This window comes from Cryptotermes secundus, unplaced genomic scaffold, assembly GCF_002891405.2.
Source record: "Cryptotermes secundus unplaced genomic scaffold, Csec_1.0 scaffold1044, whole genome shotgun sequence".
NCBI classification, from domain to species: Eukaryota; Metazoa; Arthropoda; class Insecta; order Blattodea; family Kalotermitidae; genus Cryptotermes; species Cryptotermes secundus.
In genome coordinates, this window is record NW_019738363.1 from 778,802 (window position 1) to 802,421 (window position 23,620).

Sequence of the window (23,620 nt, forward strand, 5' to 3'; positions counted from 1 at the left end):
TATGACTTACGTCAAAATAACTCCTGGAGCAGCAAAATTGGTAAAGTCCGGTATTTGGTCACCATACACTGGTTCTTCAAACTGCAAAAGAAGATGGAATGTGAAAGGGCTTGCTGACAGTCTTCTGACTCTTTTGCTTGTTTATGGCTCATTTAATGCTTTCGAAATGCTTTTGTATCATAAAATGTGAATTTGGAGGGATTTAGAAGGAATGACTGTGGCCTGTTGGCCTCTTTATATTTCTGACTGAAAATCCCATGACAGACTTTAGTAAGGAGAGCAGCTGGCAAGCCTAAAATCAAATCCATAATATCCCAGACATGAAGTAGGAGCGCTACCTGCTCAGTTGGGTTTTGTCATCTCTCTGCTTTCACGCTTCCAAGGAGCAAGTGGCCCTATGTTTCACCACTTTTTACTTCAAACAAATTTCAGTCTTCAACCACTGCAGAATAATATTACAAGTCATCATCAACCACAGGCATTAACAGTTGTGTGAGTTGTCATTTTGCAGACCCATTTCCAGTCTCCTCTGTCTCCATCCCTCTCTTGTACTTTATGAGATTATTCTTATTCTCCCTATATCACCCTTCATCAGATCACTCAACATCCTTGACTCCTACTTTTTTGTTTCAACTTCTAAATGATAAATGTTTGTTTTCAAGGAAGAATTTTGAAGCAGAATGGATAGTAAACAGGACGTCATTATTCTTACATTTTGAATTTGGATTCCTAATTTTATTTTTCTGCACAACTGTAGCCTTACAGGCTGCTATTAATTTATGTTTATATTATTCAACAATATTAAAATGGATGTTAGAGAGATAGGATGGGATGGTATGAATTGGATTGATCTGGTTCAGGATAGGGACCAGTAGAGGAGTCTTGTGAACACGGTAATGAACCTTTGGGTTTCATAAAATGCTGGGAAATTCTTGAGTAGCTGCAGATTTGACTTCCCCTCGAGAAGGGCTCAGCTACATAAGTAAGTAAGTATTATTCACTGTAATCAATTTCATTACAATATTTTGAGGTGTAAGGCATGGAAAGTGCAATATAAAGTCTCCTCTGCTTTAATGCTTTAATGTCTCTGTTTACATAAAGGGCACTGTGGCGAGTGAATAGTGCAGCTGTTATATCTGTTGCAAAGGAAGGGCTGCTACACAGTTCCAAACCATATCATGAAAGTACAATCACCATTCCTCCAGTTAAAGAAATGCCGCTACCCAAGTTTTGGTTGCTTTTTAAATCCCAGTTTTCAGATGTGGATTTCGTGCAACTGTTTTGTGGCAGTTACAAATAGCCAATGCAGTTGAATCAATTTTAAATTCATCATTTCAGAGAATATTCCTCCTTTGAAAATGTCATAATGAATAAATTATAAGATACCAATTGCAGCTATTCTTCCTACATCATTATATTTAGTAACTGAATGTCATGTGATTCACAGATCAGAACTCTAAGAATACAGTGCACACTTGAAGTCCCTGGCTTCATCCACTCAGACTTACCCTAATAGGAATATTTGCTGATTTGGGGTTGATGCCACAGGCTCCCAAAAATTTTTTTGCAAAATCCACAAATGACATCAATAGATCTCGGTTCAGAAGATGCCCAATGTGTTGATCTGCAATACGACAAACAATAAAACAGTAGGTCAGCTGTAAAGATTACTATCTTTTGGTATATGATGCCATGTAATACAATATAATACATCATTACAGATGCTTCGGCAGACTGTGCTATCTCCACATTCAGGGTAGAAGGAAAACTGTTCTACCCTGAAAATGCTGGCAATAATCTAGCAGCCAACATTGAATCATGTACTAGAAGGCAGTAATCTTTATTGTTACCGGTATGGGAACCTCAGATCTGACACAGTAAGTCAGCTCTTATCCACAGGTTACAAGAACTTTTAGCAAACAATGCAGCAATTCATGCAGCATTCTCTTCATGCCCTCAGTAGCATTAATACTAATATTAGTAGTTGCAGCTACCATCATAGAAATAATGGCTCCAAGATTTCTTTCAGATGGGAAGCAACTGAATCCTTCAGATTATTGGACAGGGTAATGTGAATAATGCTGTCACACACATGAACCAATTTCAGGAATTTATGCTTTAACAAATGATGTTTTAATGCATAAATGAATTCTCAAAACATTGCAGACAAAAGAACATGCTTGGTATATTTGGGCCTAGAATAACATCTGCATGTAAACTCTAATTCAGAAAAACCATACCCAAACACAACTTCTTCAAAAGCAAGGCAAAAATATGTGTAAAAAGACTAATATTCTACAACGAGCGAAGTTCTGAAATATAATATACTGCAGCTGATAGCACAGCGCATTTACTGCAGGCATCATACTGATTCTTTAATATAGGAGTCTGGTATGCGACTACATTTTTTCCATATTTGTTCTAAAAACACATACTTAAAAAATCTGTCCTCATGTTTATTCAGTAAAATATGTACTGCAGCTATGTGCTGAAATCTGTGAATGTGAATAAAATGGATGGCGGTCTACTCACTGGACATATCCATCTGTACAATCACGTTACTGTCATTGACAATGAGCTCTGAAGCATAGCGTGCTTCCTCTAGCCTCTCCTTGAGGCTGTGTGAGTAGTTGGAGCTGAAGTACAGTGCCCCCCATGCTCTGCCTTTCTGCACAGCCTCCAGGGACTCTTCCTCAAACTCAAACCGATCCTGTTTTGCAAAATAAACTTGGTCACTGACCCCAGCACTATCCTTCCCAGAATTTGTTCCAATTGGCCAGTTACAAATATTGCCAAGTAGAACATTTAATTTTTCATTGTTTCTTTAATTGGCTACTTCTTCTGAGTCTGTATTCCATAATTATTTTGGTGAGCTCATAAGAGCATATTCTTCCAACATGTTCTTTCTGATTGCTTCTATAGAACTGTTTAAAATTTGTATTTTTGTTATCATATGAAAATGTTGCTCAAGTAAGTGCTGTACAGATTTTCTCTGTTGTACATTGAAGTTATGATGGTTTGAACGCTGGGTTTGTAATATCCAGAACTGTGACCTTACTGATTTTTTATTCAGTCTTATCTCCTTCATAAGATAGAAAATATTCTGACTGCATGTAATCTGTTAATTTTCACAATTAATAAAGACAATTTGTATTTCTATGATAAAATTATAGCCCTAGTAATTATGTTCACTGACTGCTATAAAACAGTTGAATATTTTAGCCTGAGAAGAAAAGAATTAACTCAGAAGAAGTCAAAATTTAAACTCTAAGTAGAAATTTTATACACAAAAATAACTAGTCTCTTCACATCCATAAAAGGAAATATAAGCTCCAAAAGCAAGTCCTGAAATATCCAAAAGGAAAGACTATGACCAGATTATCTACTTGAAGAATTTCTGAATGAAGCAGTTTCAAGTGGCCGCACTTTATCATAGAATACACTGAGAGAAACCCACAAAGCACACTAATATTTCTGCACATTTAACTGCAAATTCATGCATGGCTTACTGCTTTGACTTCTACATAGATCAACGTTGTATGACTCCATCTCCCAATCATTTTCTAACACTCACTAATATGATTGTCCTTGTCCTTAGAGAATCCAAGTACTGACAGCTCAGGAGGTCATAACTGCATCCCTCTATAGGCATGCAGTCTGTTGTGAAGTTCAGCTCATCGTTCACATAGGCCAAGTGCAGGTTCTTAGGATCACGGCCAATAGTCAGGCAGAACAGGATTATCTGTACCACTGGGAGCCCTATGATGAAGAGCATCACGCTACAAAAACAAGAAAGTGTGGGTCACATGTTTGTTCAGTCTGGAGCACTTACATCAAAGATTCAAGAACTATGTAAGATTTGAGGTTTTCACAGTGGTGACTATGAAGAAAGCTGTCTTCTGGGATGTGGCGCCATGTAGATATTGTGTTAACCGACGTTTTGGAGGAACGTTGGTTAACACAATATCTACATGGCGCCACATCCCAGAAGACAGCTTTCTTCATACAACAACTAGTTTTACTCAGGGTCTACAAATTATTACACCATAAAATTCTAACAGTAAAAATCAGTCAATTAGACTCAAACGCCAGTGGTCAGAAGATCTATTCTAGGTAACAGAGGATAACCCATCAGCAGATGGTGCTCCCTACAAGCCACGCAATGCTCTTAACATCTGCTTATTACTCTGTATTAGTACATTATGAGTAGATTGTAAATATCCTAAAATAAATACAAAAAATTAGTCTGAATATTAATTTAAAAAATAACAAAATTTAGTGAGACTTGGGTTCTCTTACCAATAACTTCAGGGCATTTAAATCACAGATACCAAAGCTTCACTTCAGGTGCAAAATATTATAGTATAGCAGCCCAATGATGAGAATCATGTCTGAGTCTTCAAAAAACTTATGGCAAAGATAACTGTTTCTGGAAAAAAGCCATGAACACACAGTGAAACTGTTACTTGGGTATGCAGTGTTCTGTCTACACTTTTGCTTATCTGTGCATTGTGTCACATTATCTCCATACACTTTCACAGGTTTACATTATTTACAAGTGTGAGGTTTCAGAATGAGTTTTATTCTGAAATAGTGCAATCAATTCCCCAAATTCAAACCCAGTTTCCCAAAGTTGGTGTTAATGGACACAGTACATTCTAGTATCCAGGAAACGATTTGTTCATTGCTATGTTTTAATGATATTAATTTGAACTTGATTAAGAACCATGTAACATGATTAACTTCTTAGCACTTTCTTTGCTTTCAGCAGGGTCAATGAAAATTCACCACTATAAGCCAAGTGGTAACTCATGATCTATGGGTGAACCCATAACTTAGGTTGCCCAACTCTGTGAGCATAAACACATACATAAGTAGTAGGCTTAATGATCATTAGACGGAGCTGTGATCACAACAATACAATGGATCTATGATATCAAGAAAAAAGACAGTCTAATCTGAATCAAAAGGAAGAAGGCTAAAGTGTTTCAGCCTGAGAGCAAAGAAGTTTATGGGCGTATTCAAACTGATGAGCATATTATCCATTCTCAGGTGAAAGTGCTCAGACATGCAAGCTGTACTGTTCTGATCATAGTGATTCATTCTGTGAGACACCAATGCAAGAAATATGAGAATATATCGAGATTTTCCTTTCTCATTCAGATTATGGAAGCGACGTCACATATTTTGCAATCCTGTTTGCATACTAATGATCTGAAAATATGGCTGACCATTAGTTGACAATAAAACTGAAGAACAAGGAGCCAATTATATTGGTAGAGGCTCAAATAAGCTTGATAAAATTGTAATCATTAAGACTCAGTAACTAAGTGGGTTAGTCTAGCAGTAATGCTCTTGAATACTTTGGAGGTGCTCAGTTAAAATCTTAGCTTGGCCTCATGCTATCCTAACTAGGTATTTTGTTGTTTTCCTCAGTCCCTCTAGGCATGTTCCAGGATAGTACCCTGATTGGGCCATGACTGGTACCTTTCAAACTCTGCAAGTTATCATTCATCCTAAAATTTGATTCTCTATTCTAGATACTGACAGCATAATTAAATAGCCCACAAAATAAAAGCTACAGTGAATTTTTTTAAGCCGAAACATGTAAGGCAGGTGGTGACGAGGTGAAAAACTTAAAAAAGTGTCACATTTGACGGAAGGAACTTGATTGCTACAGTGAATGGTTCATGAACAACCACGCGTGTTCAAAGAAATTCTCAGATGCTCCTATATGGCACTGAGAACCTGTGCTTAACATATGCTGGTGATCACTGTATAATTTTTGCAAAGGGCATACTCACGGAACATTTCTCCACATCCACAAGAAGTCCTTCCATATTACAGCCTTCATTCTATGTATGGATAGGAACTTGAGATAATCCATCAGGCCCCATTTTCCCCCTTCCTCTGGAGGCAGATCTGGTTCAGTCTGTGAAGCACACAGGGTAAGACAGTTTCATATTTAGAAGAAAGCAGTCTTCTGGGATTTGGCACCATGTATATGTGGTGTTAACCGACGTTTCAGAGGAACGTATCACCTCCATCTTCAGGGTAGAAGAAAAATACAAGAAATCTGCAAGCGACGAGACCATGAGAACCGGTAAAGCAGTCTGCTTTTACTGGTTCTCACGGTCTGTTCGCTTGCAGATTTCTTATATTTTTCTTCTACCCTGAAGATGGAGGCGATACGTTTCTCCGAAACGTCGGTTAACACCACATATACACGGTGCCAAATCCCAGAAGACTGCTTTCTTCATAGTCACCACCGTGAAAGCCTCAAATCTTGCATAGTTTCATATTTCCTTGTACCATTGACTCTACTGGAAGGTACACTGACAAACCGTGGGAAATCCTGTTACAGCAATCTGCAGACACAGTACTGTGTGCAAGTGGTGGTTTGCTGGAACTGAAGTTCTCATAGTGCCAAAAATGAAGAGTACTATCTTCCAAGAAATCAAGTCATGTAGTCAGTATAAGTTCACCATTTCACTTCTGGGTATGGTTCTCGCTAGTTATTTCCTTGGATTATTCTTTGACCCTGATAATGGAAGTGGCATGTTCCTCCAAAACTTCAGTAATTATATACAAGACTACACAGTGTTACAACCTACAAGACAACATATGAATACTGTAATTTCTACAGCATTTTTTCTGTCGGACAATAAGTTTCCATTTCCCCCATGGGCAGAATTCTTCTTGAAAAACTAACAGCCTGTAAAATAAACAAGAACGTGCCTGTCCTGTAAGACACATGAAGATTCACTGACACATTCACAAGAGCCTGCCACTAGTCCCTTCCTGAACCAAATAGATCTAGTCCACATTCTCCCAACCAATTTCTTCAACAGTGATTTAAGTATCATCCTTCCATCTATATAACAAAATTTCTGCACTACTGATTGATTTGTTATTATGTTATTTCATGATGACATGTTAATCTACAAAGATTACACAGCGTCCACTTTGGTCATGAATGGAGGGTAGATAAGGACTTTGAACGAGTCAGTCATGTTATACTTGAAGGTACTGTCCCACAAGAAAACCTGAAGTAAATATTAACTAGGGTAGTCTATTGTGGTTGAGATTTGAACTGGCTACCTCCTAAATAAAAGTTTGAAATATTATTGCTGTATTAACCTACTCAGTTTCTGTAAAGTTATCTGCAAAGTACCTTATATGTACTGTCACATAATTATCATAAATACTTCACCAACATTTGTGACTCATGTTCTAGACATACTTACAACTGAAATGCTACAGCATATATATAGACACACAGAGAATTATTTTTCATTACCCATAGCTCATATTGGTTTAATATTTATACATCAATATGAATATGCTTCATGAATTCTGGCCATACCATGAGAATTGTTTCTGTGTATTTGAATATCTTCACTTTATCCAGGAACCAAGAGTACTTAGATTTATACATGTATTCTGAAGACTGTCTTATGGATATTCAACAAGAAACAAGACTGAAAACATAAAAGTAACTTAATAATATGAAATTTATTCCAACCATACCTGTAGAATGCATAACTGCTAGAATAACATTCTTTCTAGCATGAAGAAAGACCATGATTTATTTCAACCGTCTTCCAGTGCATACACTCATCTATCTCCTCCTCTCTCTCGCACTACATGTTTCGGCACAAAAGTGCCATCTTCAGGTGCTTATTTGATTTACGCTAAACTAGTTCATTGCATGCCTTGTCGTCTTCATATTAAAGTAACTAAAATATATATTTATCATATATATTGATAAATGTTAAAAATATTAAAATTGTTCAGGATATTTCATCCCTCCGTCGTATCTCACTACGCGAGTCACGCCTATCCTCTTCTGTCGGAGCACTATCTTTCACTATAAATATATATTTTAGTTATTTTAATATGAAGACGACAAGGCATGCAATGAACTAGTTTAGCGTAAATTGAATAAGCACCTGAAGATGGCACTTTTGTGCCGAAACATGTAGTGCGAGAGAGAGGAGGAGATAGATGAATGTATGCACTGGAAGATGGTTGAAATAAATCATGGACTTAAATCAGTGCAACAGGACGCTAAAATATAACATTATGAAGAAAGACGTTTGCAGTGTAAGGATGCATGTGGCATGAATATAATATGATGTTCACTTGACGATAAAGAATATGATAGATCAAGTGTCAATGTGCATTTGAATCACATCACTCAGGAGCTGAAATAGCTCAATTAAAATTGTCTGTGTCAGTAACCAGACATGGGGTTCAGATTGGTAACTGGAGTCATTGGATATTTATAGCTCGCAACTACAAGTAACTACAACAGTTTCACAAATCTACACATGATACAAATCACTGCTCCAAACATTAAGGCTTCTAAGTCTTCATGAGGCATTACTTGAAGGTTCTTCTGCTTCGGTGCTCACGTCCTCACTAGACGGCAGGTGGCTTGCGACTAACTCATAGATGTAACTCACTCATGATGGCAGCTGGTCCTCATTATATAGCCTCAGCATGGACCACATAGGAAACATTTCTCCCAACAGTATCTTACATTGTTGCACTCATATCTGTTGCCACAGATAAGTGTTTATCGAGCCATCATGTCATAATATAGTAACAGGCTACAGACTGGCCAACTGGAGAATTTGAGTTTGATTCCCCATAAGGTTAAAGATTTTTTCTTTCTTCAATGCCAACCAGATTAGCCCTGGTGCCCACCCAGCCTTCTATTCAATGGGTACCAGGAGCTGTTTCCCCAGCAGTTAAGCGGCTGGGCTAGAAAGCTGGCCACTGACTCTTTAGGGCCAAGATTAAGAATTTATGGATCTATATATCTACTCCATATGTTCATTGTGTGGTTCTGAATTAAGCACAGGGCCGAGAAATGTACAGCTGCCATAAAATAAGCAAGACTCTTTTCTTCCACAACTCTCTTCTATAATTTCATATGTCTTCGAATGCTACAATTTTAGATTATTTGATCAAACACATTTCTGCCACAAGTCTATTTTTATTATTTAGCAGATGCTGATTTTCTTACAAATTCTTTACTTATGAAACAAGTAGTAATAAACGTAATAATATTAAAAAGTATGACTGACATTTCAAGGCTGCGCCATAGCTCAAGCGGTTAGTCGGTGGCTTCCCACCACGGCGGCCCGGGTTCGATCCCGGGTCTGGTCAAGTGGGATTTGTGGTGGACAAAGTGGCGGTTGGGCGGCATTTCTCTGAGTACTTCGGTTTCCCCTGCCAATCTTCATTCTACCAGATTCACTATCATCATAATCACCCGGGGCAGGCTACAATANGGACATTTCAAAATGGTGAAGATTGGATTTAATTGATACAGGGCAGGTCTATTACTGGATTTTACTTATTACAGCGACAAACTTTATTCTACAATTGCGCACAGTTTGTTATTTGGTTAATTAATGAATGAGTTGTTAAATTATTTTACCATGATATTCCTTAATATTAATATTATTAAGCATGAAATTTCTGATTATGTAGATTATGTGAAATCACACTAAAGGTTGAAGAATCTGATGAGAACAAGTCCAGTACAACTTTGTCATATTTTCACACATTCTGGTTAGGAATCAAATATTGATGAGGGGGTCCAAGGGCCCAGATAGATTACTGTACATTTGTAATTAGCAGCAGTAAAATACTGGTAACCACCTACTAGACTGTATGGTGTCAGGACCCAGAAGACCACAATCTAAATACTGCTGTTGGTACAGCATGATTAAGTAGCCCAAGAACCAACTGTTAAACTAACATACTTGACTTAAATTGCAATTTGACAAATACGAATTAAGACTCAACCAAAATGGAAAGAGCTGCATGAAACTGAAAAGGAAAGTTCATGGGAAGAAAAGAGAGACCATTGTCTTTTCATCTATCAACCTGTATAAGATGGAAACAATGCTTGAAGTAGTAGAGATAATTGAAATTGTTACTGCTCATGTTACTGGTTAGGCAAGCATCACATCTCCTTTAAATAATGACAATGAATCGCACACAGAAAATGCCAAGCTGCATGTTATCAGTGTTAGTACAGCACGTCGAAGACATGCCAATAGTTCTTGGAACAATAACAGAATGTAGTAAATGACAGTGTGAGTTTTGAACAGAAACTAGTTTACAGATCTGCTGCTAGAATTCATCTCTTGTTTCAAACAGTAGGGATAAAATATATGATCTTTATCAGCATGAAAAACGTTGTTATGACACCAAGAAAAAGGTGTTAAATGATGATAAATTAGCTGAACATGTTAAGTTAAGTAAGATGATCTGCAATTTTTCCAACACCCAGCAGTGGTAGTACTGTAGCAATTAAACACAAGTTGATGATGAAGCTTCATTACAACAGCAAAATGGTGCAACTCTGTTGCCGGACAGCAAACAGTTTCTGCAGACGTAATGAAGAAAAGAGTACAACAACTTACGCTGGTCACCGGATTCACATCTTTGCTGGAGAGACTTATGTTGTCTCCATATTCACCACTGATTTCTGAAGTTGTATCAAATGCTGATGGTCCCTACATAAGGACAAAGAACTAAGATAAAAATATCTACATGGTTTGAGAAGGAAACACCCAGTAAGATTATTTTAATAAAATTTAATATATTATAGAACAACTTTTAAATCTTCACACTAATTACAGCACTCAAAACAATGTCATTTATTAAAATGTAGTTCCAAAAATAGAGCTTATCACATGAATATAAGTAATGGTTTCATCTATCTTAAAAAAAATCAAACTTAAGAATCAAAAAGTTCCAGATGCAGCAAGCAGATAGATGTTTCTGGTGAATGATAGTGGATAAAAATTAATTAATTTTGAACATACACATATTTTCCAAGTGTTTTCTTTGCAGCTTTGTATCTGTCATTGGTCTTCATATTTATTTACTTAAAATATCTTTGAATTGGTGTTAGGGTTAATTAACAGTACACCTCCTACACTGCAAAGAAACCTATACATTACTATTATTCCTAGTATTTTGTTAAAAAATCAACATATACAAAAGTTTTAAATAAATGTTGTAGATATTAATAAAATTTATATTTTGTGTACTTTGAGTCACAGTTGAGAAATTGTGATGAGAATAAATTTAATGAAAAGCAAGAGTCACTGTAAACTCATGCAGACCACTGGAATTCATCTGAAACTTGGAGTGTGAAACACAAAAGCGCAGATAAAGAAACAGAGCAAACCCCTGGTTGTGCATTCATTTTATAGACTGCATAAGTATTTCTTCTTAAGGCAATCTTGGACATTGAGATTTCATGATTATTTTTGAGTTTCAGCTTATCACCACCATGAAAGCTTAGACATCTGAACAGGACACAAAAACACTTGGACTGCTAGAAATATATTCACTTCTGAGATCTAAGTGTATACAAAATTATTTGTGAGATATTGCAGCTGCCATTGTACTATATCAAAGTACACTAACCTCTTCTGGTGTTGGTGGCCCCATTACTTCCAGCATGTAGCTGCTACGACGGCGCTTGCCCTGGTTTTGCAACTTGCTTAGTTTGAGGAATACATCTTCAAGTGTGTCACACATGTGAGCTGCCAACAGGTCCTCCGGAGGCTGCTCAGCAAGGAATTTGCCACCCCTCATCAATCCAATCTGTGATTGCATAAATCAGCACTGATCCTACTTCAACAAGAGTAACATTGTAGAGAAGAGCTCAGAGTATCTGAGGTATAAGAACAGACCAGAGTCCATTTCTGTACTGTGCAAGCCTTTCTCCTCCTGAACTGGCATTGTTTCCATCAGTAGGTTGCTTGATGAATGAAAATCATACAAATATGTTTTCCTTGTCTATTTAAACCCATGTTTTTCCTCTATTTTTGTTGCTACCATTTGACTGTGTAAATCATCTCAACTTTAGTCATAATTTGGACCTTCTGACACTCACCTGTAATTCTAAAAACTCTTTTGAGTATCCTTCTTATATCCCATTTAATATATCCACACCACTGCAACTAATCCATTTCTAATTTACTCAGGCATCAGTCAACTTCTAATCCCTCTCTGGTTGTGTCATTTCTACTAGATATTAATTATCCCCATGATTCAGTGCATTGTACGCATGCAGTAACAGGAGCAAAACACAACACAGAACACGATACACAAATGTATGTAGGAAGAATGCTCACATAATAGAGGATTGGCGTAATTCGCATGTTTGAGTGCGATGTAGGATGAATCCTGAAAAGTTTTATTATTTAGAATTCATCGACATATATGACGAATACAGATTTTAGTGATTGTAGAATGAAGACATCATGGCATGCAGTACAGTAGTTTAACGTGCATAAAGACACCTGAGGATGGCACATTAGTGCTGAAACATGTAGTGTAGAAGTGCAGAATAAGGTGGAAAAGTGTATACACTGTAAGACGGTTAGCATAAACCATTACCAATAATATTGATACTCCCAATTTTATTTTGTACCAACATGAAAATTATACACTAACAATAATATGACATTCAAAACTGTAAAAGATATAACCCCCCAAGTTTTTCCAGTTTTTCCATTATTTAGGACAGAACTGATATTACTGTCCCGTATGTTTGGCAAAGAAACAAAACGTCAGTTTTCTGAATGTGAAACTGCATAACCTGTGCTTACCATATTAGCCTGCCGGGTCTCATCAATATAATGGGTAGTGATGATGATTGTTGTCTTCTTAGTCTTTGATAAATCTATCAGGTATTCCCAGATGCTGGACAAAACAAAGAGAATGTGATACAACATGAGCTATACAGTTCTGCCTAAGTCTGTGTGCAGCATGTTGGAGACAGCTACCCATGGCAACGTACCGTGTCGAGCTGACTGCAAACAGTAAATCCTTATGAAGTAAGGAGAAGCTGCTGAGCACAAAATAGAAAACACTACAGCTACTCCACAAAACTACAAAATAATATTTTCAAAATTAATGTTATGAATAAAAGATCTTCAAAACAATCTAATAAAAACAAATATAAAACACACTTCGGGCCCCTGATTCTGACTAAATAGGGCATAGGTTGCCCCAGGTGGATCAAAATAGGAACATATCACTTTAATATCTCAGAATGTTGCTCTGCATACATAGTGTACTTATATTCAGCTCGACTCACTTCTGCCTGAGCACTGGGTCCACACCAACTGTTGGCTCATCGAGGATGAGTAGTTCAGGACTGTGCACCAGGGCTGCTGCAAGGGAGACTCGCCTCTGTTGTCCTCCACTGAGACAAAACACGAAACATATAGGATTCTGTCGAAACTATTGGATTGCTGGGCTTTATCCATCATCTAGCATTCCGAACTGATCCAGTTTTCTGGGTTCTCTTTGGGATACAAGAACATGGACAAAGTCCAGAAACCCAGTTGTCTCAAACACAAAGTCTGATTTCTATATCCATAAGGAAGCTTGACACTTAACTCAACTACCACCAATATTCAGCAAATCTATCTCTATATCAAAAAGGAGTCCACTCCTTCGGTATCAAAGTGTTAAATATCCTCCCTCAAAGTCTCAAAACAGTAAATATTAATATTAAGCAACTTAAAGCAGCATTGAAACGTTACTTACTTTCACCTTCTGCTCCACAGAAGAATATTTCAATGAAACTAAACAGTAACTGGTATTGAGTATTCCCAAGCATGTTACTGCATCATTTTGCTTTTTTTGCAGACTGTGCTGTATGTATCCAATTAGCACGGTAATATTAATACTCTATTATAATCATATAAGCGTTTCAAGCAAAACTATTATTGTACAGATAATATGTATCTGTACTTGAATTTATCCATATCCTATGGTGTCAACCTATGCTTGGATTAACAGAACAAAAATCAATTCAAATTCAATTCAAACTGAAATGTCCCTTCTGGATTTTTTCTCTTGACCACAAAATCTTTCTGACATGTTAGGCTGTGTTCTTTACTATATGAAGAAAGTTCTGGATAGTACTAGGTTCTCGTGTTTGTCCCCATCTAATGAATTTTGAATTAAACAACTTGATATGAACAACATGGCAATGTTGGTCTTCATATTGGAGACATGACAAGTATCCTGTGAAGTAGCAATTGAGTACGTATTTAACTAATCAGAAGAAATTTGTGCTTCAAAAAGCTAAAGATATACATAATTATTCATTTTAGAAAAAATTGTTATTATTACTGTCATCAGTGAAAAATGAAAATGGTTTATGCTTTTATGTCTCTACAATCTCTACAATCACATTCTTACACAATCATTAACTACTTGTCCCATTTCTTTGTAACATTTTCTTATTCTTTAACCCTTCCTCTTTATCTCAACTTAAAGGGGTAACTCTCCTGAATGGTGGATCAGAACAATTAGCATAGCAATGGCATAAGCTGAAGCATGGAGCACAACAACATATTGCCTATTACTGTTCTTATTAAATATTGCTTTCTCATTTCAAATTTTATCCAGACATTGTGGTAAAACAGCCTTAAACATAAAAGAATATGAAAGCGTAAGAAAGAACAAAATTATTGCTAATTTTGTCATGGTACAAAGGCATAAATACTGTACTCTTGGCATACAACACTTGGTTCTAACCTAAGAGTCTTGACGAAACGATTTGCTGATGGAAGTTGAAGGAATTTCAGCAAGAAATGTATCTTTTCATCAATTTCTTCAGTCGTCATTCCATTGACCCATCCAAAGTACAAGAATGTTTCTCGTATGGTGAACTCAACATATAAAGATAACTCCTGTGTAATAGTAATGAACATTAGTATAAAAATTAAAACAAGTTTGAAATACACAAATTATCCAAATGCATTCTTTGCAATCCTGCATTAATTCAGTGCACACATAAATCTTTTGGTACAGAAATGATGGCACTACAATCATCATACTATACAGATTCTGAAAATATTTTTCCTTTTAGTTCTTTAAATATTCTCCATAAGAAAAATGTTTAAAATAGAGAGCAGTAGCATCAAACTGATATTCGAGCTGCGTATTAAGATTGAATTATTTGTGGCAGATATTAGCCAACATTAAATCTGCATTACAAATTACAGTGCAAACATCCAATAATATTGTATTTCAGCATTCCATTGAACTGATATATCCCTTCACACACTTACTTCCATTTTTAATGAAACTTTGTTTACAATTTCACCAATATAAATAAGTTTTGAGACAAAATTTGTGTAAGATATATAGACAGACATAACTTGCACTGCATGAATTAACTTGTGAAAATTATTGCAATTAACATATAATATTTATTTAAAGGTATTTAGACTGAAAGTAATAATTTGACATTCCAAAATATAATACACCTTCAATAAAATATTACATCATCTTGTAGTACTTATATCATGGCTTCAAAATTGATAGTACAGTAATTCATCAAGTTCAGGTACACATTAAGGTTTTTTTTTTATGTCTTGGCACAATGAGGAATTCTGTTAGGTCTTGTCCAGTAGTTGCTGAACAGTTGAAATCTACAAGGGGAGTATGAGAAAGAAAATGGATGTATTATAGACATCCAAAGTAGTCTTTTGAAAACTATTTCAATGCTTTATTTTAGTGTTATATCTTCAGCCACGACTCCAGAAATATAATTCGAATCCACTAGCTATTTAAAAGAAACCAACTAACAGGCTCACCGCATACTTCATACAAATAATTTTATATTCGCCAACAGAATATGTTAACTCACCTATAGGGAATAAGCAAGTATGTTTCTAGAGAAAAGCAGTGAGCGGGTTAAAAATCAGACTGCAGTCATCTGTTAACAGAAGGAGTATATAAACTGAGATGAATTTTGAATAATAAGGTTCACATAGATCAGATTTCATGTTTCACACAAAGAGCCACTTGGAAGCAATATCCTCAGAGTACTTACGTTTTGTGGATGTATGAACATACCTGTGGCATGTATCCTATTCTGGGGCCAGGCACGCCACTGCCCTTAGAACCTGGTTTGCCACCCAGCACCCAGATATCACCAGAGTTGAGTTTTCTCCGACCAACAATACAACTGAGAAGTGTTGTCTTCCCACAGCCACTAGCACCAAGCAAACCATATCTGAAATCAGTCAGAACAGGAAGAGATGTATTCCTAAAGAGCCAGGATAGGTCACTTTGTATAGCGACAGGCTACAGGCTGGATCATTGCGGTTCAATTCCTGACAAAAGCAAGATATTTTTCTCTCTCAGCAGCATCCAGGTTGTCACTGGGGCTCGCCCACTGTCTTATCCAATGGGTACCATTCACCTCCATCTGGTAGGGAAATCAAGGAAGGTGGAGCTATACCTCCACTCCCCCACATGTCTTCATGGCATGGTACTTAATTGATTAAGCACAGGGACAGCTTTAGATTTTTTGACCTTTCATTGCATTTAGCATAAATAAGCGTCACATTATTTTTCTTCTGCTCTCTACAGCATTATACGTCACTTAAAGACAACCAACTAACCATGGCCACACGGGACAAGCAGAATTCTTTAGATATGTCTGTCAATATGTGTGCAACAGAATATACAATGAATAACGCATGAAACCTTGGCTAATATTATCTTTTTCATGCCATTTTCACTTTTCCAAGGTCAAATTCATTCGCATTCGTTGCGTTGTACTTTGAATACTTCCACGTGGTCACAAATTCCATGTTTTGAAATAAGGCTTAAGAAGATAGCAAAGGAAGCAATTATGGATTACATGCATGAAAGGAAGATAGCTTGAAAGTGGCAGTGTAAATGAGTATACAGTGAAGTCAGAAAGGTGACCTAGGAACACTGATATAACCCTATCTGTGTAAATACAGGTTCAAAATAAATGGGTACATGTGCCCTTCAGGTTACACTAAAATGATGGTTTCTTTCATGTGGGATGCATCTCTTCTTTATTATAGATACGTACAGTGAGTGTTCTGACCGCCTCTGTGGTCTAGTGGTCAGAGTTCCTGCCTACAGATCCAGAGGTTCCGGATTCAATTCCCGGCGCTGACATATATTCTGAGAAGTAGTGGGTCTGGAACGGGGTCCACTGAACCTCGTGAGGATAATTGAGGAACTATTTTAAGGAAATAGCGGCTCCGGTCTAGAAAACCGAGATTAAAGGCCGTGGGGATCCGTTGCGCAGACCACGTGACACCCTCTATCTGCAGAAGTTGGCATTAACTTCGCTGACAAGATGCGGTCGCTCAGTCAGTATAGTTCGCTTGCAGACTACAGGTCACGGAATTTGTTTTTTTCTGAGAGTTTTCAAGGGAGTGCCCCCATCTACAGTAGGTATGATAAACACATCAGAATTGCTTAATCCTGAACTGACCTACAGAATGCGCAGATATTGCGACACAGAGCAACTCGCTAAAACTTGTTTGGCCAGAATCTCTGTCAGTTAAGGAGCTTGTTCTGCCGTTTCTTCGTTAAATTCCTGCGGTCCCGATAGTCTCTGTGTTACTGCGTACTTCAAGGAGCCTGGATTCCGCAATCGGCACAGAGACGAGCTACGGGCTGGACAGCCTGGGTTCGATTCCCGGCAGTGTAAAGAGATTTCTCTATCGTCCAGTGTCCATACAGGCTCTTAGAATCACAGAATCACCTATCTAATTGGGGCCGAGAGTCAAGCGGCCAGAGCGTGAAGCTCACCACTCCATCCAGTGGCGAGTTATATCTCCACCTGTCCGTACATCTTCATGGCGTGATGTTCAATTAATTAAGCACAAGGGCAATTTTAACTCTACCATGTACTTTTCAAAATAATTTATGTTCCAGTATAGTAAAAGCTCACTAATTCGGAACATCTGTAATTAGAGCTGTGTTTCTTATTTGCATAGAACTGAAATCCTTTCTATACAGAATAATATAATTTCACACTTCCTGCCGGCTTACATAAGTAACAAAAGACGCATACATTATCTAATCTTTACTGAAAATATAACACTTTTCTGCTTTTAAACAGAATCAAGACTTGAAAACATTTGTATATAATTATATTCTATAATTCCAAAATCTTTACTAATTCCGACCATCCCTTCGTCTACTAAGTCCGAAGTAGCTAGATTTTACTGCATTTTGTCGCTATTATCTGTTCATACTGTCGCGTGTTTCCTAGGCAACGCGACAAGATATTGTGTGGGTATCGGACGCTTCTACTTCAGTGTTTTGTTTAATGCTGGTGGGGTGGGACTAAGTCCCTTGTACTGCGGCCACTTCTGGCCTATTGTACCAGCCCTAGATGATACGTGAGGGTGATTGTGGAGAAATTGGTGGAATGACGATTGGCAGGGGAAACCGAAGTACTCGGAGAAAACCTGCCCCAGCGCCATTGTGTCCAACACAAATCCCACTTGGCCAGACCCGGGATCGAACCCGGGCCGCCGCTGTGGCAAGCCAGCGACTAACCGCTTGAGCTATGGCGCGGATCATCTTCAGTGTTACAACTCTCTCGCACCGCTAATCTCGGTAAAGTGTCTTCTGCCCGGAGCTCAACTGCCCTCAGCTCTCTTCGGATACGACCTCTACTGGACTCTTGTCGGATACGATCTGTTATATCCTGCACTAGGGCTGACTAGGGAACACCTTGTCGAAGGATTTCGTTTAGCCCGCTGCTATGCAACGAATCCCGTGTTGCCGCGGGAATACATTTCGTTACAAATACGTAATAACTAAACGTCCCTCCGTCCGTTTGTACCACCCTGGTTCTAGCAAACGGTACGTCGCAGGAAAAATTAGTAAAGGCCAAAGGACAACCCCTATGTACGTATGTAAGAATGTGTGTAAGGGGTGGGCCATAAATTGCGGCCCTCGTACTGCGACCTTCAATGTTCTATTGTGCTTCCCCTTTGGATTAACCCTTTATTAATCCTACACTTCGAATGAAATGTAGATCTTTATTTATGGGGTATCATAAAAGTCACTTTGTTCCATGAAGAACTGGCCCAAGTGACGAAATCTTAAGTAAGCTATGGCCTCATAATCACATGGGATATGTCAAACCCCATGGAAAACGTGTAATTAACTTTCTTCCCCCATTATCGACTCCGTAAGATAAGCATTGGGACCGTGAAGACAATGGATACGTAACCGTTGCATATTTTATAGTAGCCATGGCAGGAGATCATGGCGCGATGTAGGTCCATATTCATTTTAACACAGCTTAGTTCGTAGTGTGTTCGAGTTGTTTAAAAGCATGCTACGAATGCAATTATGGCGACGGTGTTTAGTCATGGGAACCATAGGAATGATGGTGTCCCCTGCAAGTAGGAACTCACATGGCTCCTTTGGAGACGGTCATGTTGAGACCTTCCAGTACGATGTGCCGCATCTTCTTGGTGCCGTAATGCTTGTACGCACGCCGTACACACACTGCCTGTTGCCGACGGCTTGCAACTGTTGACTGCTGTGACTGAAAGTGACTCCGTCTTTCCGACAAGGCCAGAGTCTGATCAATTTCCACTTCGACAGGCATGACTACTGTCAAGAAAACAAATTGCAATATTAGATTTTCTATGACACTGACGTGTATTAGTTACATTAATATCAGTATATACTGGTATATATAGAACGTACTGTAACGGTGAGATGAAATATAAAAAACTATTCAAATTCCGGTTACCGTAGCAACCAAATGTCCAATAATTGCATGAAACATAACTTAGGTAATGGGTTACAAACGAGCGAGCAGTCATTTCTTTCGTCGTATTGGGTGTATTCAGTGAGTATTACACCCCGTGTCCGAAAAGTAATGATAGGGTGTCGGTATACTCTGCCTCCTGATTTAAACCGCTTGATTCTTTCTTGGGGCTATGTAAATAATTACGTTTACATGGACAAAATTCGAGATGTGAATCGTCTGGAAGCAAAAACAGGAGAAGCCGCCGAGAAAACAACATACAGGGTGTATGTCAAGGAGTGGAGTATCTATTGGACACGAACAGCACACGTGTAGGGACTTACTGATTATGTTCAAAACCACTTCAGGTACACTTTAAAATCAGATATTATTTTCTCGACTACGTTTCTTATTTTTCTAAATTGTGTTTCTCGAAATCCTACAATTATTTTTCGGACATATTTTTATTTTGATGTGGGTATGGTTCACAACTATTTGTGCGTGTCATTCGTGGGCATGAAGTTACACATAATGCATTATTATTACTTCCTGATAGTCTTATACTACGTCTTTACGTGTTAAGCTAGGAACACACACAGCGACATCGGCCGTACGACGTCCGTACGGTTCATGTAGCATCAAGTAGTAGAATATAAAGTGTAGTCCTAGCTTTCATAGGTGACGACATGAGACATCCACCGTACGACAGTCGGAGAGCAAAGAAATGTATTTGGTCGCTCTAGTCTGAAAAGGAGGTCGTACGGCAAAAAAAAAAAAAACCTGCATTTTTCCGTACGACCGATGTCGCTGTGTGTGTTTCTAGTCTTACAGATACGTGGGTTTCTGCTCTACGGGGATGCCTAAACCTTTCCTTCCTCTGTTTCCTGGCTTGTTCAACGATTTTTTACAAACGTAAATGGTTCTGTAACATAAACGCAGAGGGCCGCACCATAGCTCAAGCTTCCCACCGCGGCGGCCCGGGTTCGATCCCGGGTCTGGTCAAGTGGGATTAGTGGTGGACGAAGTGGCCCTGGGGCAGGTTTTCTCCGAGTACTTCGGTTTCCCCTGCCAATCTTCATTCCACCAATTGCTCCACAATAATCCTCACCTATCATCTGGGGCTGGTACAGTAGGCCAGAAGTGGCCGCAGTACAAGGGACTTAGTGCCACCCAACTAGCAATAGAAAAGTAAACACAAGCAAGCTGGTTCAAGAGGTTTCGCTTCTAACCTGTATTCTGGAAATGTCGTTTCGAATCTCGTCCAGGAAAAACCAGTACTGTAAATGATGTTTTCTGTGGATTTCCTCGGTTCCTCTGTGGCCTGTAATCCGCAAGCGAATTAAATCGACCAAGCGACCGCCGCTTGTCAGAGAAGTTAATGCCAAGATTTCCGGATAGAGGGTGTCACGTGGTCAGGGAAACAGATCCCCACGGCCGTTAATCTCGGTTTTCTAGAACGGAGCCGCTATTTTTCCATTCAAGTAACTCCCGAATTTTTCTCACGAGGTTGAGTGGACCCCGTTTCAGACCTACTACTTCTCAGAAAAGCAGCGCCGGGAATCGAACACAGGATCTCTAGATTTGTAACCAGGAACTCTGACCACTGGACCACAGAGGCGGTCCCGAGTACGCTATGAAATTCATTAATATGTTGAAAACAGAACCTATTATCTTCTTAATAATGACGCAGCGATCTACGTCACCAATTTACATGACGCAGCAGAATGGTGCCGTCGCATAGCAACATGTTCTGTTTATTTCCACACAACCATTCGCCTTGTCTCGATATACAAGCAGATTTTTCATTCAGTTTCTTTTATAATCACCTTTCTATTGCTGGCGATTACGTTAAATTATTCCCGATTGTCAGGACCGAAGAAGGGAGACTGTGTGAGTCTGTCATTGTTTCAGTTCGAAATAAAACTAATAGAAGCGTCGAAACTCGCTACAAACATCAATCAAAGTTCCATACTTCTATTTCGTCATATGGTGCAAAAGTCCTGGAGGAGGTCGAGGACACAGAGGTCATGAACAGCAACACTGTGGTAATCACGAAAGTAGTGAGGTTGAGGTTATACTCGTCAAGGTTGGGTAAGGACTGGTTGGGATTTCTTCCATGCCTTATTAGGCAAGTAAAAAAGTAAAGTAAAGGTATCCCTGTAACAGGCCGTGGAAGCCCATAAGGTTGTGAGATGTTGAGGTTCCCATATTTTCTCTACACAATCGGCTCACAGATGGCGGTAACGTTTACAGCCTTACGCGCCGGCCGCCTTTTGCCCCAAAGAATATTCCTGGTACTCATTTCTGTTAGAGGCTGAGTCAACCCAGGGCCATAGTGCGGCTGGAAGGATTAGGAAAATTGAAAAAATCCACCTCATCGGATTCTGGCTTGTAGCATAGTGTCTCAACCAACTACGCTCCCGCGTGCCCCTTGTCGTACTAGGTAGACATGATTAAAACGAATGTACAATGGGTAGATAAATACAGCAGATCGGACACAGAGAAATCGCTGTTTATTGTGACGAACATATACAGTACACAGATACACTGTGTCGCCAGAATGCAGAGTTATAGTATGTTAAGACAGGTGGTACATATAGTGACCACTGAGATTTAAATGGTTAAAAGGCCGTAAGTATCTCAAATTACGGAGCATCGAAATGAACAACAGAATAAAAAAAGATATTGAAGGGGCGTCATGACCTACTTTAATGCAGTATCTCTGCATTTACTCAGAGGGGCTGTGGAAACTGTGAAAACCCTTAGTAGAAATTGGTGGTGGCTGGGCCGAGATTCGAACAGGTATCTCCCAAGTACAAGTTACAATTCTACACATATATGTGATAAGAAAGATAGTTGATCAGTGCTGCAACATTATTTAACGTTGCTATGTCAAGAAATTCTAATTGCGAAGAGTAAATCGGGGCTGCAATTTGATATGATGTCATTCAAAAAAAAAAACAAGAAACAATCTCCTAATTTGAAATTCCGACATCGACCCTTTCTTTGTTACCGTGCCATATTTGTTCAAGGTAAGAACTGTGAAGCCAGCAGAGACAGCCGTTACCAAGTAATGGCTTCGCAAACAAACATGTTTCCACGGCAAGAATTGCACAACAGGACAGGAACGGTATTTTCTGTGCGGTCCGTATCGAGACGATATAAACAATAGTTAGTGAGGGTTGTTGGTTAGTTAGTTGGTGAGTGACTGAGTTAGTGGAGAGTTGCTGTAGATGAGGGCGGGGACAGTTCGGGAACCCAGAGGAAGGGGAACGTCCGCTGTTGGAAGCTGTTACCAGGAGACTGGTGAAGACACAACAGGCTGAGAAGACTAAGGGAACGTCCGCTGTTGGAAGCCGTTACCAGAAGACTGGCGAAGACACAACAGGCTGAGAAGACTAAAGTGTGTGCTCTAGTGAACTGTGAAGTGTGTGAATTAGTGAAACCGTTATAATAACTTGTGTAGTCACGGATCTATAGGAGTTCAATAAATCCGATTACCAATCTAAACCCCGTCTACAGTCACGCTTATACACATGACAATGCCATTGCTTCCTGCCTGCATCATGCTCGTTTCTTGCTTGGCTTACTCTTCAACCCTGAAGATGGAAGCCACATTTTCCTACATGACGTCAGTTGACCTTCAATGGACTACTAGCGCTACATGCAAGAAGACAGAGATCTTCATAACCATCGGTGTGAGAGCCTCAAATCCTACATAACGAAACCTGATATGAACATTATGCCACTCGAGGCCGCACCAGGTCGCATTTCTTAACATCCTACAAATGGCAACGGTAATTTAATGGTCGCACGAAGTTCTGATGTGAGGGCACTAAACATTTACTTACTCGCCCATGGAGCTGAGTCCTTCTTGAGGAGCCGCCAATTCCGCAGCTACTAAAAAATTTCCCAGTATTTTATGGAAACCGAAGGTTCATTACCGTATTCACAAGAGCCCTCCACTGGTCCCTATCCTGAACCAGATCAATCCAATCCATACCATTC

General features: G+C 38.8%; 1 protein-coding gene across 3 annotated transcripts in view; it reads right to left on the reverse strand.

Moving 5' to 3' along the window:
• The window catches only part of LOC111870947 (ABC transporter G family member 23), a 43,731-nt gene that overhangs the window by 6,543 nt on the left and 13,568 nt on the right, over window positions 1–23,620 (reverse strand). The window contains exons 2-13 of one of the 3 annotated variants that reach the window (XM_023863620.2): window positions 19,272–19,470; window positions 15,922–16,081; window positions 14,596–14,750; window positions 13,142–13,249; window positions 12,651–12,744; window positions 11,461–11,640; window positions 10,446–10,538; window positions 5,805–5,932; window positions 3,575–3,779; window positions 2,533–2,710; window positions 1,509–1,624; window positions 11–81 (exon numbers count right to left, since the gene is read on the reverse strand). In XM_023863620.2, the coding sequence (XP_023719388.1) occupies window positions 11–81; window positions 1,509–1,624; window positions 2,533–2,710; window positions 3,575–3,779; window positions 5,805–5,932; window positions 10,446–10,538; window positions 11,461–11,640; window positions 12,651–12,744; window positions 13,142–13,249; window positions 14,596–14,750; window positions 15,922–16,081; window positions 19,272–19,468 (1,685 nt within the window). In that variant the 5' untranslated portion in view covers window positions 19,469–19,470. Of the gene's footprint in view, window positions 1–10; window positions 82–1,508; window positions 1,625–2,532; window positions 2,711–3,574; window positions 3,780–5,804; window positions 5,933–10,445; window positions 10,539–11,460; window positions 11,641–12,650; window positions 12,745–13,141; window positions 13,250–14,595; window positions 14,751–15,921; window positions 16,082–19,271; window positions 19,474–23,620 lie in introns of all 3 variants that reach the window. The other 2 variants (XM_023863619.2, XM_023863621.2) reach the window with 2 other exon arrangements.